The sequence below is a fragment of the Bos grunniens genome, chromosome 29, assembly GCF_055505025.1.
Source record: "Bos grunniens cultivar Pamir isolate PY7600 chromosome 29, Bosgru_T2T1.0, whole genome shotgun sequence".
Taxonomy (NCBI): Eukaryota; Metazoa; Chordata; class Mammalia; order Artiodactyla; family Bovidae; genus Bos; species Bos grunniens.
This window is the reverse complement of record NC_141193.1, coordinates 2,850,824-2,866,797: the sequence shown is the minus strand read 5'-3', so window position 1 is coordinate 2,866,797 and position 15,974 is coordinate 2,850,824. Positions and strand designations below refer to the sequence as shown.

Here is a 15,974-nt window from a genome sequence, read left to right as displayed (position 1 = left end):
CGTCACTTTGTCCCTCTGTCGATGGGCAGGATAATGTACTACGTAGATGTCACACATCATGGCAGGGGGCAACATGACGTCACTTTGTCCCTCTGTCGATGGGCAGGATAATGTACTACGTAGATGTCACACATCATGGCAGGGGGCAACATGACGTCACTTTGTCCCTCTGTCGATGGGCAGGATAATGTACTACGTAGATGTCACACATCATGGCAGGGGGCAACATGACGTCACTTTGTCCCTCTGTCGATGGGCAGGATAATGTACTACGTAGATGTCACACATCATGGCAGGGGGCAACATGACGTCACTTTGTCCCTCTGTCGATGGGCAGGATAATGTACTACGTAGATGTCACACGTCATGGCAGGGGGCAACATGACGTCACTTTGTCCCTCTGTCGATGGGCAGGATAATGTACTACGTAGATGTCACACGTCATGGCAGGGGGCAACATGACGTCACTTTGTCCCTCTGTCGATGGGCAGGATAATGTACTACGTAGATGTCACACGTCATGGCAGGGGGCAACATGACGTCACTTTGTCCCTCTGTCGATGGGCAGGATAATGTACTACGTAGATGTCACACGTCATGGCAGGGGGCAACATGACGTCACTTTGTCCCTCTGTCGATGGGCAGGATAATGTACTACGTAGATGTCACACGTCATGGCAGGGGGCAACATGACGTCACTTTGTCCCTCTGTCGATGGGCAGGATAATGTACTACGTAGATGTCACACATCATGGCAGGGGGCAACATGACGTCACTTTGTCCCTCTGTCGATGGGCAGGATAATGTACTACGTAGATGTCACACATCATGGCAGGGGGCAACATGACGTCACTTTGTCCCTCTGTCGATGGGCAGGATAATGTACTACGTAGATGTCACACATCATGGCAGGGGGCAACATGACGTCACTTTGTCCCTCTGTCGATGGGCAGGATAATGTACTACGTAGATGTCACACATCATGGCAGGGGGCAACATGACGTCACTTTGTCCCTCTGTCGATGGGCAGGATAATGTACTACGTAGATGTCACACATCATGGCAGGGGGCAACATGACGTCACTTTGTCCCTCTGTCGATGGGCAGGATAATATACTACGTAGATGTCACACATCATGGCAGGGGGCAACATGACGTCACTTTGTCCCTCTGTCGATGGGCAGGATAATATACTACGTAGATGTCACACATCATGGCAGGGGGCAACATGACGTCACTTTGTCCCTCTGTCGATGGGCAGGATAATATACTACGTAGATGTCACACATCATGGCAGGGGGCAACATGACGTCACTTTGTCCCTCTGTCGATGGGCAGGATAATATACTACGTAGATGTCACACATCATGGCAGGGGGCAACATGACGTCACTTTGTCCCTCTGTCGATGGTGAGTTTGATCCTGTGGTTCATGTGGTTTCTGCCAAAAGTCTCCACTTTCCTTTCATGATTAATGAGTAAGCTGTGGAGTGATACTTTGAGACTGTGTAAATACACTGCTCCCAAATAACCTTCGGTCCAATTATCTAGCATTTAATGATGACCCTTGCCCGAATCAAACTTCTTGATGCAAAAGGGTGATCTAACTTCATCCTCCTTTCAGGATTTATTAGTTGGCATTTTTTCTGTAAAGAATTTCCCTTTCTTATTTAATTCTTTCTCAGTATGGGCTAATAAATGTTTTGCTCGTTGAGGAACTGTCATTTACCTTTTTTTAAAAAAATCATTATCTTTGGATATACAAATTGTCCCATAATTGGCCAATAGGAACCCCTCCAAACCGACTCTCTTTATCAAATAACATGCTCACATCTTTATGAGAGAATGGGCTTAGTGTCCACTCCAACCAGACATTGTAGGATTTGCTCCATCCCTGGCTAAGGCCTAGAATCGGTCATGATTCAGTTCAGTTGCTCAGTCGTGTCCAACTCCTTGCGACCCCATGAACTGTAGCACGTCAGGCTTCCCTGTCCATCACCAACTCTCAGAGCTTGCTCAAACTCAAGTCCATTGAACATGGTGATGCCATCCAACTATCTCATCCTCCATCATCCCCTTCTCCTCCTGCCTTCAATCTTTCCCAGCATCAGGGTCTTTTCTAATGAGTCAGTTCTTCACATCAGGTGGCCAAAGTATTGGAGTTTCAATTTCAGCATCAGTCCTTCCCATGAATATTCAGGACTGATTTCCTTTAGGATTGACTGGTTTGATCTTGCAGTCCAAGGGACTCTCAAGAGTCTTCTCCAACACCACAGTTCAAAAGCATCAGTTCTTCAGCCCTCAGTTTTCTTTATACTCCAACTCTCACATCCATACATGACTACTGGAAAAAACATAGCTTTGACTAGATGGAACTTTGTTGGCAAAGTAACGTCTCTGCTTTTTAATATGCTGTCTAGGTTGGTCATAGCTTTTCTTCCAAGGAGAAAGTGTCTTTTAATTTCATGGCTGCAGTCACCATCTGCAGCCATGGTTGGCAGGAGAGATTTGAGTTAACTGAAAAGGATTGAGGTGTTTCTGGCAAAGAAAACTATCCCCCAAAGGGTCAAAGTTAGAATTAAATGAATGAACATATAAACATTTTCGTTCTTTTCTGAAATTTCCAAATTATCTACCATGAACAAGTCTTACTTTAAAAATAGGAAACAAGTTTGCTTCAAATATAAAAATGTGTATGTATAGGAGAGGCAGCATTGCAAACCCGGAGAAAAGGGTGGCTGTTCTATCAAAGATGGCCAGCCAGCTGATTATTCATAAGGGGGAAAAATGAATTCCTACCCTAGGGGGACTAAAGGGTGAAATGTGGAAACAAAACCTGAAAAACTACTGGGAGTGAACAGGTTCAAACACCACAGAGAAGAAATTGGGCAACATTTAGTAAAGTTGCACATATGCATAACCCAGGTCAGGCGTCTGGGGAGACGCAGGTAGCTGCAGCCCCAGGGGAAACTGGCAACCGTAGGTGCAAAGAAACTGCAGGTGCCATCCAAGGAGATGAATATAGGAACGGAAACAAGCGCGTGTGCGCTGGCACCGGGCTGTTTACTTAAACGCCCGTCGTGATGAACCGATATAAGTGTGCTTGCGCAGTGCCGAAGTGCAGCAATAACGAAAGGAACGTAACGTGATGTGGGGCGGGGGACTCGTACAGGCCTGTTAAGATGCAGTTTGCGGGGAGGTGTGGATTTAAATGGAGGGATGGGGGCACGCGGGCAGGCTGGCCCCTCCACCTGCGCTCCAGAACCCGAAGACGGTCCCACCTTGGGTCTGGGTCGGCGCGGGAGCGCCAGCAAAGATACCGCCGGTGGATCCTCTCGGGCCCCAGGCCGCTCGGCGGGCCTCCACCCGCGCAGGCGCGGCGAGGAGCTTCGAGGGCGGGGCGGGGCGGGGACGGGGCGATCGGGGGCGAGGCCCGTCGTCGCCAGCTTGGAGGTCCTGGCCCGGCCTCGCTTCGCCAGCGGGGCGGGGCGACTCAGGACGGGGCGGGGCGGTCAGGGGGTGTGGCCTGTCGCCGTCGCCTCTGAAGTCCAGCCCTGAGGGGCGGGGCCGTCAGGGGGCGGGGCGAGACGCCGCAGCTTTGCGGTCCTGTCCATTGGACTGACGCAGCGGGACAACCCGGAAGGACCCGAGCCGCGGCCACCTCTCTCCCTAGGACAACAAAGCCCCACTATCCGGCCGGCCTTTTTGCCCAGGCGTCTGCAGCCAGGATGGGGCGAAAGGTGACCGTGGCCACCTGTGCGCTCAACCAGTGGGCCCTGGACTTTGAGGGCAATTTGCAAAGGATTTTAAAAAGTGAGTCTAGGGTCGGCGTTGGGTGGACAGGCGAAGGTCAGTTCTGGTCGCCCAGGTTTGCTGTGACGCATACGCAGCCTTGCTCTGGAGAAACTTGCGGCCATGGATATAGGGATCCTGATATAGGGATCCTGAGTGAGGTCGGGGTGCGGGTGGGTTACAGTGCCTGGGGCATGTGGTATGTACCCGTGGTAAGAGAAGTCTGGCCCTGGAGGTGGAGATGAGCAGGCTGGTGAGCCGGTCCTCAGGTACCTTTGGGGTCCGATGTGGCATTTATAGAGCTGAACCCGGTCCAGAGAGGGAAGTGGAACAGGGCGAGGCCACCAGCTTAGAGACCAGTGTGCTCGTTGTGTGTGTGTGACGGGGTCCGTGAACAGTTATCACCTGCACCAGCTCAGCTTTGAGAGTGGAAGTTTGCACCGTTGACCTCTACAGCTGCAGTGGGCTGCCCTGGGCGGTCTGCAGGCTGGCCGTCCTCAGCTGCGTCCTGCGGCAGGGCCACCAACCACAGTATAAACAGGGTGATTCAGGTGAGGGCGTCATATCAGCCGTGTGCCTTGGACCTTCTTCCTTTTATTTTTTTCATTGTCAACCTGCTCTCACCTCGTCAGAGCTCAGAGCAAATCTAGTTGATGAGAGGTCATCTCGGGTGGCCAGAATTGTGTGTCCACTAGGCTGGCCTCTCCTCCCCAGGCTGCTGCATCTGGAAGCTGCTGCTCAAACCCAGAGGCAGATGGTACCTGTCACCGGTGCCTTCAGGTCCTGCCTTCTCCCTGCTCAGGGTCCTCTCTGTCTGACTGTTAATGAACTCCCAGTGTGTGACTCCCCCAGCCCCACCCCTGCTCTCCTTGGTGCAGGCCCCGCCTCTGTCTCATTTCCTGCGGTGTCAGCAGGGGCTGGGAGATGCCCTTTGGCTTTTTATGACACCAGCGGCAGCAGAAGGTTGGATCTGCCTCCTGTGGAGGCTGTAGGTGCTGAAATTGCCTCTCTTTCTTTCTCTCTCTCTCTCTGCATGTAGGTATTGAAATTGCCAAACACAGAGGAGCAAGATACAGGCTTGGACCAGAACTGGAAATCTGGTGAGAGCAGAGCACATAGACACCCCAGGGTGGGCATGAAGAGGCCTCTATATCAGCTGTCCTCAGCTGAAAGGGCAAGGAAGGAGAGGCCGGGGTTGAGAATTGGACACGCAGGCCCACCTAGGAGACAGAAGCCCCGTGAGTGGGCCTGCTTGATGCCCTTCAACGAGGGCAGGCCAGCCGGCCTGGGTGATCCTGGATTCCTACACTGAGTAACACAGGAGCTCGTCGAGAGGCTGACTTTTCCCAGTCCAGGCCGATATCAAAGCTGGCTGGGTTTCTCGCCTTGCACTGGTGTTTGGTCTCACATGTGGCCTAGGAGCTGAGGGAGTGACAACCGCTGAGCAGGAGTTTATCCTTGGAGAGGAAAGGACATTCCAGGTCTGGATCCCACACAGGGCATCTCCCTGACCTCATTTTCATCTAAGAACCAGGCTCTCTTCCTTATCAGAACCAGAGGCCCGGAGGAATGCTCCTCTAGGCATTAAGAATGGCAAAGGTTAGTGTTTGTGGCAGCAAAGTTTGCTTGGCATTTTAACATCACTTCTGCTATGCAATGAGCGCGAAGGACTTTTTGAAGATTTAAAAGTAGTTTACAGGGACTTCCCCGGTGGTCCAGTGGTTAAGAATCTGCCCTCCAAGGCAGGGAATGTGGGTTCGATCCTTGGTTGGGGAACTAAGATCCCACATGCCTCAGGGGAACTAAGATCCCACATGCCTCAGGGCAACTAAGCCTGTGCCACAGCTACTGAGCCCACTTGCTCCAGAGCCTGCAAGCTGCAACGAAAGATCGCACATGCCGCAACTAAGATCCTACACAGTCAAATATATAAATAGATAAATATTAAAAAAATAATAATAATAAAAGTAGTTTACAAATACTCTACATTTCATTACTGGGACCCTCGCACCGAAAAATTACCCTCAACCCAGTCTGCCCATGTCAGGGCCTCACTGAGCATTGTATTAGTGTTTTTCAGGGGCTGTTATACTGTGCTTTCACAAACTGGATGATTTAAAACAGCAGAAATTCATTCTCTCACAGTTCAGGAGGCCTGAAGTCCAAAATCAAGGTGTGGGCAGGATCCTGCTTCCTCCGAGGCTCCAGGGGAGGGTCCTTCCTGCCTCTTCCAGCTCCTGACTCCCCACTCCCATCTCATGAGTGCACCCCTCCAGCCGCCCCTCCCTCTTCTCTGCTGCTTTCCTTCATGTAAGGACGCTTCTTATTGGATTTAGGTCCCACCCGGATAGGCCAGGATCATCTCATCTCCAGATCTTTCACTTACTCACATCTCTAAAGACACTTTTTCCAAATGAGGTCACATCCACAGGTTCTAAGGGCTTCCCAGGTGGCTCATTGGTAAAGAACCTGCCTGCCAGTGCAGGAGACGCAAGTTCAGTCCCTGGATCGGGAGGATCACCTGGAGAAGGAAATTGCAGCCTGTTCCAGTATTCTTGCCTGGAGAATCCCATGCATAGAGGAGCCTGGTGGGCGACAGTCCATGGGGTTGCCAAGAGTTTGACACAACTGAGCATGCACACGCACGCCATAAGTTCTGGAGGTTTCGACATAGACCCGTCTCTTTGGGGGACACCATTCAGCCTGGTGTAAGCTCAAGTAAATCGCAAGGAAGTCATGTAGCCGTGTAAGTGGCACTTGAATGGTTATTCACGGCCCCTTTGCCCGAAGAATGTTCTTCTCTGGATCCAGCTTTGTTTCTTTTGCATCCTTTTCTTGTAGATTAGTGTAATTTGGGCCACGTTGAAGGTTGAAAAGAATCCGAGAGCAGACAGTTTTTGACACGACAGAGAATTTCTTAGTAACTGAGAACTAGGAGGGACAGATGGAGCCCAGTCCATTAATTTCCAATACAGTGCATCTCTTTTCTTCTTTTTTGTAGCAGTGAGTCTAACTCTGGTTGTACAATAGACACTCCTGGGAGGCTTTATAAAGATACTGGTGCCAGAGGCACACCCTCGCGCAGTCACCCTGGCCCGGCCCCAGGCCCCTGCCCCATCCCTACCCCACGCCCACCTGCTGTGTCCCGGGCACTCACTGTTCTGGCCCTCCCTCTGCAGTGGCTACGGCTGTTGGGATCATTATTACGAGTCGGACACCCTCCTGCATTCGCTCCAGGTCCTGGCGGCCCTTTTGGAGTCTCCGGTCACTCAGGATATCATCTGCGACGTGGGGATGTGAGTGCGGCGTGGGCGTGGGAGAAGGGCCCGTTCCAGGGCCTGCTGTGTTGGAAGCCGTCCCTACATCGGGGATGTGGCGTCTGCTCCCTGCCTGGCCCTGCAGGCTGCAAACTCCCCAGGTGAAGGCAGCTTTGGGGAGATTTTTTATGTTTTTCCAAGCACTGCTGTGCACGTGGGAACACGCTTTGCACAGTTGGAGCTCAGGGTCCCCCAGCCTCATGTACAGCATTTTCCTTACTTAGTAGTAAGTTTGGGGATGGTTCCCTGTCACTCTGGGCTTCCCAGGTAGCGCTCGTGGGAGAGGACCACCTGCCAGTGCAGGAGACATAAGAGACATGGGTTCCATCCCTGGGTCGGGAAGATCCCCTGGAGGAGGGCACGGCAACCCATTCCAGTGTTCTTGCCTGGAAAATCCCCATGGACAGAGGAGCCTGTGCGCTACAGTCCATGGGGTCGCAAAGAGTTGGACACGGCTGAGTGACTGACTGAGCACGTGTGCACGCATGTCATTGCACATTGACATGCAAGCCATCTGGTTCCAGAGGGTGTGGACACGTGAGTGTAGGCTCCGTGGGGTAGGTATATACAGTGCAGCTCCATATGGTGCAGTTGCACATGTAGGGCCAAGGCCTACAGGCAGACCTCTGAGAAACCACTGCAGTAAAGCCAAATACAGAAAGAAAGCAAGTCACACCAGTTTGAGGGAGGAGGTTTCCTGTATATATAAAAGTTATGTTTACATTTACCGTTCTATCTAAAAATGTGCATACATACCTCACTTTAAAACCTTTATTGCTATAAAACCCTATCCTCTCAGCCTCCAACGAGCTATCATCTTTTTGCTGGTGGAGGGCTTGAAGTATCATGAGAATTATCAAAACGTGACCGAGAGACTGGAAGTGAGCGACAGCTGTTGGGAAATGGCATCAATAGACGTGTTCAGCGCAGGGTTGCCACAGACCTTCAATTTGTAAAAAATACAATGTCTGCGAAGCACAGTAAAGCAAGCTGCAGTAAAATGAGGTCTGCCTGTAGGTCCCTGTGGTGTAGATTCCCCGAGCGCAGGTCCCGTGGGTAGGACTCTGGCCCAGGAGTATCCTACTCCAGAGTGTGTCTGTGACCAGCTTTGTGTAACCAAGCCCACTGACGGGCGTTGTTGCCTCTGTTTGCGTCTCTATTCTGTGTTACGTGGTGTGAATGTAGCCGGGTTTGCTTCTTTTTCCTCAGCCTTGCGTGTATTCTACACTCCCGCCTGCTGTGACATCTGTGTAGCAGGATCTCTTTTAAGCAGTGAATAGAGAGATTTTTAGCCCAGTTTGCTCACATTTATTATACTTCTTGATATGTGGGCCATGTTTGCTTCCTATTGTGCTGTTGTGACAGCTTACCACAAACACAAAACACAGAACCACACAACCTTGCTGTCTTGTGGTTCTGGAGGTCACGAGTCTAAATGGGTCAGTGGGGCTGGTTGCTTCTGGAGGCTCTTGGAGGAGAATCGGTTTTCCTGTAAAGTCCAGCATCCAGGCTGGCACGCAGTCCTCAGCTCAGGCCGCTCCCTCCATCCTCACAGCCAGAGGTCACATCACTGCAGCCCCTGCCCCCTTTGTCTCATGTCTTCCGAGCGCCCTTCTCCCTCGTATAAGGACCCCTGTGGTTCTGATGAGAGCCCTGGGGAGTCTGGGGTAATCTCTTGTCTCAGGATCTGTAGCTTAATGATGTCAGCAGGGTCCCTTTTGCCACGTGAAGTGACATGTCCTCGGGTCCCAGGAATCAGGACAGGGACATCAGTGGGGGTCTTCACTCAGCCCACCACATGGACGGATTCCTGCCACTCTATTAAGTGTTCTGGTCACCGTGTTTTCTTTCTTTCTTGTTTTCCCCTTGTCTTTTTGTTTGTTCTCTTGGCCTATTTTCCTCTTCTGGCCTTGAATTTGTAATCTGACTTTAATTTTTCTACTTTTTTGCCCTTAAAATATTAACAATCATATTTTAAAGTGTTTTTCTGGGATTTTCCTAGTGGCCCAGTGGCTAAGATTCCGCACTCCCAATACAGGGGGGGCCAGGTTTCATTCCTGGTGAGGAAACTAGATCCCTCATACTGAAACTAAGAATTCGCATGACAACCCACTCCAGTATTCCTGCCTGGAGAAGTTCATGGACAGAGAAGCCTGGCGGGCTGCAGTCCTTGGGGTCGCAGTATAAGTGCCACTGAACAAAGTAACGGCTATGCCATGATGCCACTGATGCTCACCATCTAGAAGTGTCTTATTCAAGAGAAAGATGCTGAGTCTCCTCCCGGCTTTCTGTGCCTAGAGGCTTGTTACCCTTAGCACTGCTCACAGGGGGCCAGCTCACAATCAAGAAACCTTAAAAAAACAAGATAGAGAAAATCTTAGAGTAAGCAATAACTTTTCTTAACAAAGCTATCATATTTCTTTGTTGTCATGATTTATGAAATAGAACTTTCCTATTTGTTTTTTCGGCATCTGTAACACACTCTTGCTTGTTCTTTTGCCAGCAATTGAAGTGTTTGTGTCTGATTTATTAAGAGTTCTTTACACATGACAGATATCAAACTGTCCCCATATATGATAAAAATACATTTCCTTGTCTGTTGTTTGCTATTTAATTTTACGTTTTGAGCTTAAAATCTTTCTTGTCATGCTTTTGGTTTGTTTTTGTCTGAGAGGCTTACTCCCGCTGGAAGTCAGATATTCACCAAAGGTTTCTTTTTCGTTTAAAAGGTGTTCACCTCCTGCCCTGAACACGTTTCTGTATGAACGTGAATGCAGTGAGGTTTTGGTTTGGCCCGGGAGGAATGGAAACCGTAACGTGGGAGTGCTGGCTGGCGGCATCCGTGTGCCGAGCCCCGGCCTAGGCAGCCTGCCTGCATCCTGCCCTTTAAAATACTCTGAGAGGAGGAACCGGGGCCGCTCGGCTCAGCCAGTGTGAAGCGGGATGGAGCCCGGCCGCCTGACTCGACAGCCCGCACTGCTTACGGTGCTGTCATCTCGCACCCCGGCCCTCTTTTCTCTTGTCCCTGGGCCTGGGCCTTATTGTTTTTTATTTCATGATCAATCCTTAAGGCCCTCCTCCTCGGGTGCCTGATGCCTTCTGCCCTGAGCTCCTGCACTCTCGCCCCGAGCTGGACTCTGCCATCCCCGCCTGGTGCTGCCCCAGCCGGAGGCCAGCAGAGTACCCTGGCCTCTGGAGCACTGGCCCCTCCGCTGCAGAGGAGGAAGGTTCCAGGTGATCAGGGAGAGTGTTTGTCCTGAGGGGTCCAGACAAAGAGGCGAGCAGATCTGTCCAGCGCCCTCCACCCCCTGCCCCTGCCCTGGCTCCCCGGGCCGGTCCCCCTGCCCTGCCTTCTTGGTGGGGGAGCTCAGTCAGGAGAGATGCTGTGGCAGAGAACTGGGGACATGCAGGGGTAAGTCCCTGAGGCCAGCAGGGGATGGACAGGTGACATGGCAGCAGGGATGTGAGCAGAGGGAGGGAGGCGGCCACTCAATGGTCTGAGAACCTTCTGGAAGGAGAGGACAAGCCCTGAGTGGGAGGGACTTTTGCTGGATTTAGAAGACTCTGCCATTTAGAGTCTGTGCCGTGGCAGAAACACTCGGGTTTGTTGTTCACTTTTATTTGAGAAACCACAGAGGAGCCTTCTGATTCCCATAGAGGACCCGGAGAAACTTCATGTTAAAGCAGACGTGGGGCTCTGCTCTTTGCAGACGTGCGTGCCCTCTCTCCGCAGGCCCGTGATGCACCGAAACGTCCGCTATAACTGCAGGGTGATATTCCTCAACAGGTGGGTGACCGCTGGGAGCACCACGACCCCCTTTTCCCCCAGGCTCGGGGCTTGGTCCCCAGGGGCCATGGCTTCTTCTGGAACTACCTTCATGGTGGTGGGGTACCAGGCAGGCAGGTGTCTTGGGTGGCCCTGCTTCTCCTGGGCTCTGTCACCACTGACACCTTCAGACATCAGGTACAGGGACGATGGGTGGAGTTTGGGGACACACAGCTCTGTGGTCAGAAGGTCAGTCCTGGGAGGGCGACCTTGTAATAAGGTCTGCCTCGCAGACGCTGGGCATCAGTTGCCGGCAAGTGCCCACCCTCCAGGTCTTAGCTGCTCTGTCCCCATCGACGGTCAGGGTGGACGGGCTGGTGGCTGCTCCATGTCACGTGGGGCGTGTTCGTCTCAGGAGCGGCCTTGTCCCCCTGTCTGTAGGAAGATCCTGCTCATCAGACCCAAGATGGCCTTGGCGAATGAGGGCAACTATCGAGAGCTGCGCTGGTTCACGCCGTGGTCCCGGAGCCGGTGAGTCACTGCCCGCGCCGTGGGCCAGGAGCCCAGATGGTGGCCGCTCCTAGGATGCGTGGGGGAGACACACAGATTCGGGCCAGCGTCCCTGCCCACACGGGGCCTGTCGTCTAGTGACGGCTGCCTGATGCTGCTGATTAATTTGTAGCTAGTTTATCAGACACCACATAGAATCTCAGTCATCAGTCACCCGTCATCCGTCTTTCTACACGTGATCCTACAGATCAGGTTTCTCTACTCCAGGCCTGTTGCCTTGAGGCCGGCTCGGTCTTGTTGTGGGGGCGTCCTGTGCGTGGAAGAGCGTGCAGTAGCATCCCTGGCCTCCGCTGGCGGATACATCTGCATCCCTGTCAGTCTACAACGTCCCCAGACGTTGCCAGGCGTCCCCTGGGACAGAATCGTCCTGTTCTTCTTACAGTTAGCGCTGTTTTTTTCCACTGTCGCTGCTGTTGCCGACGGAATCTTTAACGTGATTTTTAAACGTTTTATTGACATGTAGTTGATTTACAGCGTTGTGTTAATTTCTTCTGAGCAGCAAAATGATTCAGTTATACATCTAGATACATTCTTTTTCAAACATTGTGTGTATTTATCCTTGGGTCTTTGTTGCTATGTGGTCTCTTCTCTATTTGTGGCGAGCAGGGGCTACTCTCGAGTTACGACGTGGGTGGGCTTCTCACTGTGCCGGCTTCTCCTGCTGCAGAGCGTGGGTTCTGGGGCACACGGCCTCAGTGGTTGCAGCATATGGGCTCCAGAGCACAGGCTCCGTGGTTGTGGAGCACGGGCTTAGCTGCTCCACAGCATGTGTGATCTTCCAGATCAGGGATCAAACCCGTGTCTTCTGCATTGGCAGACAGATTCTTTACCACTGAGGCACCAGAGGGGCCCCGTATACATTCTTCTTCATGTGTGAATTGAAGGGGGAGGTGACGACGAAGGGAGAAACCTTGGGCGGCTGTCCCTTGAAAACGGATTGTGATACAGCAACATCACCGTGAACAAACCTACCAACGGTGAACTGAGTGCTCATCGTGGGATGCCAAGGCAGCTCAGGGCTCACAGGGCGTCTGCAGTGTCTGCTCCCTTCACTAGTGAGCGCGAGACGGCATCATCCCCTCAATGTCTCTGCTTTTGAATTTTAGTTAAGGGATTTCCCTGGTGGCCCAGTGGTTAAGATTGCATCTCCCAGTGCAGGGGACGTGGGTTCTATCCTTAGTTGGGGACCTAAGATCCCACATACCTCAGGGCTGAAAAATCAAACCATAAAACAGAAGCCATATTGTAACAAATTAAGTAAAGACTTTAAAAATGGTCCACATTAAAAAGAAACTTTATCAAAAAATTTACTGGAATAAAAGTCACTGAAATCTCCCAGGAGGTTCTTGTGAATTCTGAGAAAGCAAAAAGAAATCCAGTTAATTCAGTGTCTTCATGGTACATCTGGTAACAGCCCACTTGAGGTCAGCTTTGGAAACCATCTAGTATTCGAATTCTGCCTTTTAGGGTAGACCTTGGAGTGGCTTGGGCTTCCCTGGGGGCTCAGACGGTAAAGAATCCACCTGCCAATGCAGGAGACCTGGGTTCGATCCCTGGGTTGGGAAGATCCCCTGGAGAAGGGAATGGCAATCCACTCCAGTATTCATGCCTGGAGAATTCCATGGACACAGGAGCCTGGTGGGCTACAGTCCATGGAGTTGCAAAAAGTTGGACAGGGCTGAGCGACTAACACTTTCACTTTCTGGGATGGCTTGTACAGAAGTTGTGTATTAAACTCTCTGGCCATCTTTCACAATTCGGAACGTGACTGATTGCTTCAGTGATGATACAGGCTTGTCTCTGCATGCTGGCTTCATGCAGTGCGATCTTTCTGGTTGAAGAACTTTGATCAGAAATTCCAGCCGCATTTCTCTGTGGGGAAATGTGTCTCCTTCTTGGACAGTTCCCCTGACGTGCCTCTCAGAGGGCATAATGAAAGCGTGGGGCAAGCAGGGCCAGGGAGGGAGCCCCCGCGTGCCTCGGTGTTCCACGTCCCGGAAGTCCACGTCCCGGAAGTCCACGTCCCGGAAGTCCACGTCCCGGGAGCCGCGTGCAGTCGTCTTGCCCTTCCCTTTTTGACTTAAAGTGGTTGCAACAGCGAGTGTCAAAACTCGACAGCTCCTTTGCCAGCTCACAGGCTCCGCACTCTCAGTCTGAGCTTTACTCCGCCTCTGGATGCCATTTTGCGTTTTCCCTGAGATGGTCCTATAAGGTCTGTGGTGGTTTCCTTTCTAGGCAAACAGAGGAGTATTTTCTCCCCCGGATGTTACAGGACCTGACGAAGCAGGTGAGTCTTGGGGAAGAAAACTCGTCTGTCAGACTGTTCCTCTGGAGTGGGCCGTGGGGGCAGGACCCTTGGGGACAGAGTCACGGCATCACTGTGTCCCATGTAAGGAAAACACAGCCGGGGGGTGATTTCTGTCACAAGCGGGGAGGGGCCCAGGAGCATGGGGCAGTGGGCGCCTCCTTGTCCCTACATGATGTCCCTCCTCTCTTCCGGCTCACACCGTGGGATGGGCTCGGAGGAGCTTGGGAGGGGGCTTCCTGCACCACCCTGGCCAGCTGTTCCCTGCTGGGCTGGGGCTCCAGCCGCGGGGCTGCCCAAGAAGCCGAGTTTGGGGGATTTCTGATTGTAAAACTCAGGGAAGACTTTACTTGGCTCCTGTTTATTCTGTGAAAACTCAGCATCAGAAATCTGTCTTGTCTTGTCTTTGGTACCTGGCTGTCCAGGTGTGAAGAGCTTTGACCTTGCAGCCTTATCCAGGGGGTCCTTGTCCATCCCTTCATCCTGGAACCTGCTGGAACCCTGTGCTATCTACTTCCAGTGGGGGCTTGGGAGCCAGGGGCTCACAGGGAATGTTTTGAGGGGCCCCTGGTATCTCTGGCTCCTACCTGAGTTTCCATTCTGGTTGCCAGGTGCATTAACTTGTTCAGGCTTCCATAACCAATTCCGCAGCCTAGGGATTCAGACAGCAGACTTTCATTCTCTCCAGGCCTAGAGGCTGGAATCCCAGACCCTGGTGTGGGCAGGACTGGTCCTCCTGAGGCCGCTCTCCTGGGCGTGTGGACGGCCATCTCCTCCCCGTGTCCCCACAGGGTCGTCCCTGTGAGTGTCTGTGTCCTGACCTCTTCTTACAAGGACCCCAGTCCTGTGGGATTAGGTCCCAGCCTGATGCCCTCATTTTACTTAATCACCTCTTTGAAGACCTCATCTCCAAACACAGTCATGTCTAAGATGCTGGCGGTCAGGGCTTCAGGATATGAACTCCGGGGACACGGTGTCCCCAGCCCTCTTGGGTCGCTGCCACCCGCGTGGCAGTCTGGGTGGGTGCGGCTGAGACTGGGGGAGGGGACTGTCGGTCAGGTCTGCTCATCTCCCAAGTGGCCTGGAGGCTTTTCTGACCTTGAGTTGCAGCAACGAGAACAATGTAAAGTCACGGTGATCCAGAACACGTGTGTGTGTGAAACAGTCATTTCAGCAGCAATCCTCCTGCCACGACACTCATTCCGTTTCACTCTTCTAGGACCCTTTCACATCCTAAACATCCCACCAGGTGACCCCCTAAGCCCACGTGGGATCATCTGCAGGTGGAAGGGTGCTGTTTGCTGTCTTTGGTTGGGAACAAGTTGCGGGAATTGGCCTGGGCACACGTGGACTAAAATCCACGGCCATTTTCAAGAGGCAGAGCAAAACCAGCCCTGTGACAGCTGTAGCCTGGACAGTGCAGGTTGGGGGCCCATCCCTGGGTGCCATCCTGGATGTTTTGTTTGTTGCCCTGAGCCCTGGTCTTGTCCCAGGAGGATGGGGTCAAGATTCTAGCCCTGCCCCCCGTGGTCAGGGTTTCAAGGGCAGGGGATGTGGTGGTCCGTGGACAAACGGCCCAGGGTCCAGGGTGAGCCCTGTGTTCATGAGCCGAGGCCTCAGAACAGAAAAAGGCGGGCTTCCCCCGGCTCCTGCCCTTGGAGATGGAAGGAGTTGAGCTCACACACACAGTCATCAGGGAATCTGAACAAGATCCCAGGCCTCCAGGGTTGAGTTCTCTTGAGCGAGTGAAATAGGAGCACAGCTGAAACTTGGTCCCCGAGAGACGTGGCCAAGGTGGGTTCCATGCCCGCATGACCCTCTCAGCACACGTTCAACCCGGAGACACCTCAGACCCGAGCAGCGCCCTCAGGGGGCAGCTCCATCTCCACTCACCCCCCTCCCAGCAGCCCCACCCCTCAAGGGGCCATGAATGAGGCTCTTGGAGAAACAGGAGCCTGCATCCTGCCCCAGCCCTGCCGCGCGGGAGCTGGGTGACCTGTCAGCTGGAGGGAACTTTGTCAGGCTCAGTTGGGTCGTTTCTGGCGTGGGCACGGGACCACCGGAGCACAGACGATGTCGGGAGAGCATCCGGGAGCCGACATGGTGGATGCTGGCGGCCCACTGGGCCCCAGAAGCTTCAGGAGCTGAGTCACAGCTGGTTACAGCCACAGTCAAGGTCATGGCAGCTCAGAGCTGGGTTCTTGGGCGGGTGAAGGGTGTGGCCG

The 15,974-nt window shown here is 52.7% G+C and overlaps 1 protein-coding gene across 9 annotated transcripts in view; it reads left to right on the top strand.

Annotated features, from left to right (window-relative positions):
• The first annotated feature begins 3,627 nt into the window (after positions 1-3,627).
• The window catches only part of NADSYN1 (NAD synthetase 1), a 28,112-nt gene continuing 15,765 nt past the window's right edge, over positions 3,628-15,974 (top strand). For 3 of the 9 annotated variants that reach the window (XR_015157416.1, XR_015157417.1, XM_086383276.1), the window contains exons 1-6: positions 3,628-3,812; positions 4,831-4,891; positions 6,971-7,087; positions 10,842-10,895; positions 11,316-11,405; positions 13,680-13,731. Coding sequence is in view for 7 of the 9 variants with exons in the window: in XM_086383276.1 (XP_086239402.1) it covers positions 3,728-3,812; positions 4,831-4,891; positions 6,971-7,087; positions 10,842-10,895; positions 11,316-11,405; positions 13,680-13,731 (459 nt within the window). In the remaining 2 variants the exon portion in view is untranslated. Of the gene's footprint in view, positions 3,813-4,205; positions 4,343-4,830; positions 4,892-6,970; positions 7,210-10,841; positions 10,896-11,315; positions 11,406-13,679; positions 15,926-15,974 lie in introns of those variants that run through there. The other 6 variants (XM_086383279.1, XM_086383277.1, XM_086383281.1 and 3 more) reach the window with 6 other exon arrangements.